We start from the raw sequence: 9,245 nt of genomic DNA, 5'->3' as shown, positions 1-9,245 counted from the left end.
TAATTTTAAACTTTGTTTAACTTGTTTTAAAGTTCCTAAAACGGTCTTTGCAATCTTACGAATTGTTGAAAAGAACACTTTCAAAATTCTTTGTCTTTCATAGTTGTTGCCAGTGACAAGATTTTACGTCAGGATTTCATTATATAGGCCACTCGTGCCCGTGTTGAGACCATCGGATGTTTTTTAAGTTAAATTCAAACGCCCCTTAACGTGACCAAATATTTTTACAGCTATTTTCACCAATTGTAAAGAGAATAGTTGAAACATAGGAACGTTTCAATAAATTCAGTTTCCGTACAATATAAATATAGAAAGTATTGAATTTTTTGTACCTGAAGTACACGTGGAGAATGACTTAATCTCGAATGAATGAACAAATGCATACAATCGTAAGCTGTTTGAAAAGATTTGAGAAAGTGAATGCTTGCTGTTAATAAATTGGCCCTTCATAGAATTGTTTCCAGTGGTGCTTTTTGTCCCAAGCTTCATTCCCGAATGTTGGAAACTCAATTTTTCAGTCAATCGGTGGTTGAATTTCAACTGGGCATGTATGTTATTATATGAACGACCCTACGGTACTCCTACACATTCAGTTGCTTAAATAACACCATGTTTTTCGGTACATCAACTCCTTGTTTTCTCGATTTTAACAGATCATCCAGTCCTCTTTTAATAGGATTTTTCAACCAATGCACACAGACTCAAAATGATAAGGTTTATTCCAATAATTGCTGGGTGACGATACAAAATTGGTTTTTGGACATAGAGAAGATATCCAAGCACCCAAGCACTGCATAAATATAAATGTAATAATCTCGAAAAGGCATAATTGTTTAGGCAGCTAGCCAATTTATGAATAACATTATTAATGCGTTTTTTAGTTATTTATGCCAACAGACAATTGCTGAAAAGATTGTCAGTTGACAGTAGGCAGATTTTTGCAAGTTTCAGCTCTGAGATAATATTTTTTCGGTAATGACACGTGTAGCTTATATTTTTCTGGTTTCAGTTGATCAGCGTGTTTTATTATTCTTGTGAATATGCTTAATGTATATGGAGGTAATTTGCGACAAATGTATGTAGTTTTGTCTATGTAGATAAGCCAAAAATACATCTGTAAAATGAAACTAGCTCTTGAGTGCATCAAGCTCATACTTCAACATAGGTATGTCTTCATTGGTTTAATGTCTGTAGTTGTTAACATCATTTGAATTTACTCGTAAACGTTTTGCAAACTTTTCTGCACCCTAAAAAAGAACCCGGGGAAGGGGCATACATAGAGTATACAAACAAAGAGTGGTTAATCTTAATAGTCTGTTTTTCTCAAGAGTGAAGGATGTCATAACTTGGTAACTCCTTCACACCATAGTTAGCCTGCATAAAGAACATGCATCATCATCATGGACGTTTTTGGCCAAATAGCCTTTCTATGTTGAAAAGATGTTCTGTTCTGATCTTGGTATTTATAAAAACACATTTAGTTGGCAACATGATTTTTTGGTTTTTTCAGACCAACATATGTATCAAAAATATGTACAATTGATTTCATATAATATGCACAACATTGGAAAATAATAACTACATAAGGATATGAAATTACTGTATTATGTAATAAACATAAACTTCATTGTTTACCATCTTATTCACAACAGTTTTTCAAAGTAAATTGAAAGTGATGAGAATTAGGTAATACAGATTCCAGTGTTTCAAAAGGCTCTTATCTGGGACCCTTTCTGTTTTTAATCATAGATATTTTGCACAAAGCTGCTTTTTGGGATTTTGAGCTGGATAAACAGGGTTATGTTACCCACTATAATATCATATAGTTAAACACATATCACTTACAAAAAGGAAATTTATGTATCTCAGAAACCCAAATTTTAAGACCAGTGATGATGCACAACTTATTTCACTCTTTTAAATAAAAGCTTATTATGAACTAATCAATTAAATATTCCAAGAAACTTGAAATGTGAATGTGACAAAGAAACTACAAAGTTCAACCATTGTAATTTGTCACAAAAAGCTAAAGCTCAAAATGGTTGCCACCAATTCTATTTTTTTTGTTCAGTAAGGATGTGTCAGTAGTTTCACCTGGCCTCTTTGAAGCTTGCTTCTTTCTATCATATTTGACAACAGCCTCTGGTTCTGCCTTGTGAGATTCCGGTGGACCAGCAAGGGGCTGAAATCAGAGGGGAAAACCAAACCTTGTCAATTTTAACAAACATTCACAGCTAATTAGCTTGCCTTGTGACTTTAATCATCAACATAAACACGCAGGCATAAAACAATGCCGATGAATATTTTTCATTCTCTTTCAATATGCTTTCTTAAAAGATGAAATTAATTTACTCGAAAAAAACTCAAGGCTACATCAACTCTGAAGCCAAAGTATTCTCATAATGTTCCAAAAAGTGCCTTTTGGTAATAAGAAAGTAATGATAAATTCAATACATACAGTGTTTCCAAATAAACAGAAAATATTGTGAAGATAATTACCTTGCTTGCTTTCAGGTCATTTTCTGTTGCGTATTTCTGAGTCCACTGCTTGGCTTTTTGATCAAACAGTTGTCGATTGCATTTGAATTCTGATGACTAGGGACCAAAATCATAACAGTATAACAGTTTTTTAGATGTATCAGTAATAATTGGTTAAGTTATGATGCTTGAAAAAGAAGCAGAAAGTTGAAAGGGCACTCTTTTTGTTGGTTTACTTATTTAGAGAGCTATCCTAATCAATTTATCCTTCTTATAATCCTTTAATTTTCTTCCCCATGTCTTAGTCTATAGTTCAGTAACTTTTTAACTAGTTTTTCAATTAAAAAGTTTGCATTATGCCTTTTTGTGAAGAAATTTTCACAGGGCAGTTGCCCATGTGAAATGAAAAAGCCTATATCTTACTGTAATTGTGGTTATTTAAAAATTCTATGTAGGCTGGGCCTGATTAAGGTGGGTGCTATTGATGCTGCAGCATTAGGCTCATTTCTGAAATAGGCCAAGCTGAAAAAAGGCAATAATTTTTCTGAAACTGAACAGGCCTAATACTTTGCCCCTTTTTGCTTGAGCATCAGGCCCAATTTGAGTTGATTTCAGCATTGCATGCAGAATTGATTGGTAATAAAATAAATATGAAATATTTTGAAATTTAAAATCACATTCTTACAATTTCTATCATGAGTGGATCATCAGGATTTGGGTCAGCAATTAAAACCTGGATTGATTTCAGTAATGTTGAGATGTTATGTGCTGGCCTCCAGGCTCCCTGAAAATAAATCATTTGCATTAACAAAGAGAAGAAACTTGATGCATATGGGCATGCAACTAGGTGCATATAAGGCACCTTGAGAAGTTATAAACAATGACAATTGGATACTGATAATTTTTCATACCCCATTTTATGAATGAGCTGAATAAATAGGTTGCCATAAAGCTGAAAATTCAAAAAAGGACTAGGAACCTAGGTCTGAAGATCAGATGGGTTAATCATTTCCTGAAATTTGATACAAAAAGTGAAATAGAGGAGTTTTGGCAAATTTTAAAAAATAGTTTTAATCTTTTAGCAGAATAATGTTATGATTCTGAATCTGACTCTGTTATCTTTCTGAATCATTCAGCAGGAACACAACAAGGTTTCCAAAATCCTTTTTGCTACAAAGTATTTACTAAGCTTTATACAAAAGGTACTGTGCGCTTGTATGAAAACCAAGTAATTATTTATTCCTGTCAGTTTTCACCTTAAAGCTGATCATTATACAATTTCAACATTTAGTGATTGGTATACAAAATCAGCTTGTTGCTCAAAAAACATTAAAACTATTTTGTGGAAATTGGCAAAGCCATCTCACTTCAATGCCTCCACATGTTTTTCAGCTACTGTTGGGTAATGATACAAATATCAAGAATGTTTAGCATAAGTAACCAGTAAAAATCCTATCTCATAGTAATTTGTTTTCCAGAGGGTCTACAAATTCTGAAGACAAAATGATGTTGTAAATAGATGGTGCTACCTTTGGGGGCATATTCAGTTTATCAAGACAGATTCTGCCAGCTGTGTCAATATTTGGGTGGTAGCTTGGGGTTTTGAATCTGACTTGAGGAGGTTCAAAAGGATACCTAGAGATAAAATTATTCAGAAATATAAGAACAGCATATGAATGTCTATGACAAAATCAAGTCATCAAGATTGTTCTGTAAAAAAGTTATGCATTCCATTATAAATTGAGTTGCAGTATAGGTTTATTTGTTTTAAAATTATTATATACAATATCATTTATCCAATGAAGTTTGATAATTAATATACAATTCATTATTTAGATAAATATTTGTTTATTTACCTTTCAGGAATTATTATTGAAAGCTTGAAAACTCCTCCACTATAAGGGGTGCCTTCCTGTCCTATGATAGCTGAAAAACACAAAACAAATTTTTGGTGCATAAATAATGAAGGGCACCAGTGCAGTTTCTATTTCTACCAACGTGTTTAGTGTTCTTGTTCCATAAAAAGCCTGGATGGGAGATGAATTTGGATTTGTTCATAACGATGAGCTTTCATTTCATTTCATTTTAATTATTGCCCTTCAGCTTAATGCTCATAATCAACAAACAAAACTTCTAATTTCACTATTCTAATATCCCAAACCAAAAATTATACGGTTTGTAGAGACTTAAAAATAACAATTAAACAATAAGTAGAGTTGCCAAACAGTTGTCTGTGTTGAAACTCAACTATCAATTACGATATCAAATAGGCGAAATATTTGTATTTGTTTAATTTAATTTATTTTGGAAAATTTATTTCACAACATCGGATTCTCGCCGCCGTTCTAAATTTTATCCTTGTATTTATTTTATATTCATTGCAAGATAACAATCAGTGGCGAAGCCAAAGGTCCTGCTGGTCCTGCTGAGCAGGACCAAGAATTTCCAAAGATAAGATTTACTGTAAACAATAAACAATTTCTTCTTTGCAAAAAGGAAGTTTCAAATTCTTTTTGATAAACAGTCCTCAGTTCCGCCAGCTGATACAGGCATCCCGTGCTAATCTCAAGGTCCTGTTCTCTTCTACGGCAGCCCTGTATTTTGGTCCTGCTCATAACTATGATACCCTATGTTTGGTCCTGCTTCACAATAGGCTTTTGTGAATTTAGTCCTGCTTCACAATAGTCTAGAACAAAGAGCAGTCCTGCTCAATCTCGGGAGCAGGACCTCGTCGAAATGACCATCATAACATTTCGTAAGCAGTTGTGATTTGATTGGTCGAGGGTTCACCTACGTAGGTCAAAGAGCATTGTTTTGAAAACCTTTGGTCCTGCTATTTCTGAGAGCAGGACTGCAAGAATTGCCCTGTGCATTCTCGTTCTGCTATGAGATACTAGCAAGGAGGCCAGTTCAAGTATTATGGCGAGGCGATGTGAATGCGGATTTTCTGCTTGCTTTGGCAATACCAATGATATTATTATTGACAGCAAAACTTGCCTCAGTTGAGCTGCATAAATTTTATTTGTAACAAGACAGAGTCCAAAGTTCGCAAGAAAGAAATGCAAACAACAAGAATTGGCTGTATGAGGCACTCTGATTTCGGCCTTTGCACGATCGTTTGAGGCACGGTATATCATGGTGGCCTAAATAAAATTTTCTTAGACTTGGACAAGGACGATGAAAGCATAATTGAATTTACTGTTGTGTGATTGAAAGTTTTGAGTTGGAGAATAAACCAATTTCAGCGGAATTTGCATTTTTCTACCTGAATTGTTTTCTCGTCTAATGGTTTATCTAATAAAGTTGTTTTCATTGATAATGCGACACATTATTCGATTGTACCTCTCTTTATCAGCTGCAGAATAATTGTTCTGCAGAATATGTGAACTTGCCCCTACAGACTTTAAACTCTGTTGTTTATTAAAATTATTTTAATAGAGTATCTAGATTGGTCAGGTTTATATTATGTGTGGAATAACACAAATGTATGATATGCAACTTTAAATGCCACCCCTACCCCCTTTTATCGTGAAATTTAGTTATCACCAATTTGAACTTTTACTTCAGCTGTAGAGGCTTACTACAATTTAACATATATTTGTTTGAAAAGTAAGCACCCTAAAGCACGTCTTTAAGTATGGGTTTATTTTTCAAAAGATAGACATCGATTTAAAATTTGCTTTTCACTGAATTTAAGAAAAAATTCATCTGCAAAATAGAATTTTTGTCCATAGGCTTTTCCAATTGAATAAGGGCGTGGCCCTGTCCATATAGCAGGACCAACAATTTTTGGCTAGCTTCGCCACTGATAACAATAACAATTAAACAATAAGTAGTGTTGGAAAACAGTTGTCTGTGTTGAAACTCGACCAACGATACGATATTAAATGGCACCATACCAGATAAAAAATGTCTGCATTTTGCGTTAGAACCCTTTTTAAAAGACGAGACGATTTTTTCAAACACTTACTTGCTTCTAATTGATCAAGTTTTTCTCCAACTGTCCAACAAGAAATTCCATGAGATGGTGATTTCGATAATTGCTTTAATTCTCTTTTTAGTCGACTAGACTTCTGCATTTTGGAATCTTATAATCTCAATGTTGGAATGTTGTATTTTTGTTCGAAACCTCGGAATGGTATCACCCGCCAAAAGTCGAGAATGCACCTTCGCAGTATCAATGATTTCCGCAACCCCGAACCCCCTCCTGCTAGCGACGGCCATGGCGAGACCTAGAGCTCTGATTTAGTTTATAATCTAATTGCACAGTCTCTACTACAATGGGGGTACCAGACATTCATTCTGCATCACGCAATCAGGTGTAAAATAAACGAGAATCCGTATATCACGGCACTGTAAATTGAATTTCACTGCCACGCCCCCAAAGTCTCTCTGAATTTTAACAAATAAGCCTAAGCCAACCTGAACCCTCTCCACGACACCACTGCTCTGGCGTTAACTGTATTCACCAACTTGGTTTTGTTGAGCAGTTAAACTTGATCAACAGCTTCCATCACATCATCTTCTTGATCTTCAGCAATAAACATCTTCGTCTTGGTTCATTACATCAGAGTTGCCTTCTATTTCTATTACAAGAGGAGGCTGCTGCGGTAACATGTTCCTTATCGTTCCATTGTCGTTTTTGCCTGACAGTGCGATGCCTCACTGCCGAACCATTCGTTCCCCCTATTCTCTCATTTCATTTTTATTCCTTTGTCAATTCATTTCATATATACATATTTTCAGCAATTAATTGCAAATATTTATTGATATTAAGATACTATATTTAAAAAAAATCATAAATGTTGCTGAAAGTATATCAATGGTAATCCAAAAGTGTTGATGGACATATGAAAATAACTCTAAAGAGTTTTCGAGCCATTGACGTATTTCTATTTTATCAAACAGATAATTCAAGTTTCAAATTGCATACATTTTCAAGCTTTTCTTTCCTTCACTGAATTCTGACTGTTTCCCGTTCCATCAATATGATTGTTTCCAAGAGCCAGGGGCGCAGTGGCTGGGGGGCAGGGGGGGCAGCCGATCCCTGGCAAAAATTTTTTCGGATTGTCGGAAAATCCAACGTTTGTCAGAAAATTTGAACTATTAGACAAAATGTAAGGTTTTCATCGATCCTGTCCAAAAGGTCGCATATTTTTTTAAACCTGTCGTAAAAAAGGGCATGCTCAACCCTTCTTACTTATTTTCATTAGAGTATTTATCGGAATCATCGCATTGCTGAAATTTGTAAAGGAAATTAACGCTCTGGTCTCAGTTATTTTATAAACTCCCATTTCCGACAGTTAAAATTCAACTCAGTTCATTTCGAAATGAATTCGCTGGTGTTGTAGAAGACGCAAACGATGGGACAAGACCGCCATTCCTCTCTGATAACAATCAACGTCGAAAGTGATATTTTACAGTCGATAGACTATGGTGACATCATCGATTTGTATGCTGCCACGCCTCTTTTGAGAAAGATGCTGCTTGAGTAACAGTTTATATAAATTCAGTTAAAAGAAAACTATTCTTTTGGAGGCGTTATATCTATTTAAGGTTTAGCATAAATAAATGCAAAGTAATTATGATGCGATTTAAAACTTCCCAAAAAAACTTTTTGCTATAAACTGGTAAAACCATCGTTCTGCATAAGGTTTCATGACGCAAATGTTAAAATAGGATCTAAATATTTATAATTCATCGTTGTGTTGATGAGATTTTTATCAACAAGAATTTCAAGCTGCTTGACACCAAACAAATTCAACTTCTTTTCAGCCCCAAACGATATTAGTTTTCTAGTCAACACACTTAACTGAAAATTCTCAATCTTGCATTGATGTTTTATACAATGATCAGCCAAATTTATTTCTTGAATCAGGTTTTCACCCGTCTTTAAAAAACCAATCAGATTATTTTTGGTAAACTAAGTGTAAAAAATATGTTTCCACCTCGATATAAACGCAGAATTTGGGCTATGATAGAACAAAGATCACTGCAATCAAAGATCACTGCAAGTGTTAAAACAATTTCTCTGAAGTCAAAATCCCTAGATCTTCAAGTTAAAAACCTGAATGAAGTTTTTTACTGAATATACTTTCCAACCTTATACCAAACAAAATAATCAAATTCAGATTTGTCCAGGCACCTTCGATAACGCAGTCAATTAGAAACTTCATCATGAAAAAGAACAGGGCTTATAAGACTTTCATCAGAAATGAACAGCCAGAATGCAAGCGAGAGGTCATTGCCAATGTGATATCTCAGGGATCCAATTTAATTGAGGAGGCGAAGGAAAAGTGTTTGAAGGAAATAGGAAAAAGAATTTGAAGAAAGTTGCCTTCACAATAGAAAACAGCGTACTGTTTTGAATGGCAAAGCATCTACATGGCGTAATATTTCAGCCGGTGTTCCCCAAGGTTCTATCTTGAGTCCTCTTTTTTTCTTATCTATATCAATGACTTGACTGATGGCTTAAAGTGTAAGGAAAATTTATTTGCCGATGACACATCAATCTACGCAGTTTTTTTATATCATATAAAATTGTTTACAATACATGCTTACGTCTAGATGCTACTATACTTTAAGCTGCATATGCTGCATTAGTTGATATGCTGCATTATTGAACTGTGGGCGCTTAGGTGGCAAATGTCCTTTAATCCTGACCCAACCAGCAGTAGAAAGTAGAAATTATCTTTTGAACACGGAGAATTCCAATGAATCATCCTTTTTAATGGAGCTCCATTAATGAGAGTTCAAGAGCAATAACA

The 9,245-nt window shown here is 34.6% G+C and overlaps 1 protein-coding gene across 1 annotated transcript; it reads right to left on the bottom strand.

The window, feature by feature from the left end:
• Nucleotides 1–1,764: 1,764 nt before the first annotated feature.
• On the bottom strand, nt 1,765–8,718 carry LOC135688218 (ubiquitin-conjugating enzyme E2 T-like). The gene is made up of 6 exons (XM_089115639.1): nt 6,449–8,718; nt 4,335–4,404; nt 4,008–4,113; nt 3,164–3,262; nt 2,500–2,595; nt 1,765–2,182 (listed from the first exon to the last, which is right to left on the bottom strand). The coding sequence occupies exons 1-6, from the start codon at nt 6,555–6,557 to the stop codon at nt 2,027–2,029; spliced, it is 636 nt and encodes a 211-aa protein (XP_088971765.1). The 5' UTR covers nt 6,558–8,718; the 3' UTR covers nt 1,765–2,026.
• Nucleotides 8,719–9,245: the final 527 nt, after the last annotated feature.

The sequence above is a fragment of the Rhopilema esculentum genome, unplaced genomic scaffold (assembly GCF_057945365.1).
Source record: "Rhopilema esculentum isolate cy_ngs unplaced genomic scaffold, ASM5794536v1 HiC_scaffold_36, whole genome shotgun sequence".
NCBI lineage: Eukaryota > Metazoa > Cnidaria > Scyphozoa > Rhizostomeae > Rhizostomatidae > Rhopilema > Rhopilema esculentum.
The sequence above is the reverse complement of the archived record's forward strand: the minus strand, read 5'-3'. Positions and strand labels throughout refer to the sequence as shown.

Bases quoted from the DNA above. Each gene is read 5' to 3' on its own strand.
- LOC135688218 (XM_089115639.1), bottom strand. From the start codon at position 6,557: ATGCAGAAGTCTAGTCGACTAAAAAGAGAATTAAAGCAATTATCGAAA. The intron at 4,114-4,334 runs GTAAATAAACAA...TTTTATCTCTAG, and splicing joins TCAATAATAATTCCTGAAAG to GTATCCTTTTGAACCTCCTC. The intron at 3,263-4,007 runs GTAGCACCATCT...ATTTATTTTCAG, and splicing joins AACTGAATATGCCCCCAAAG to GGAGCCTGGAGGCCAGCACA.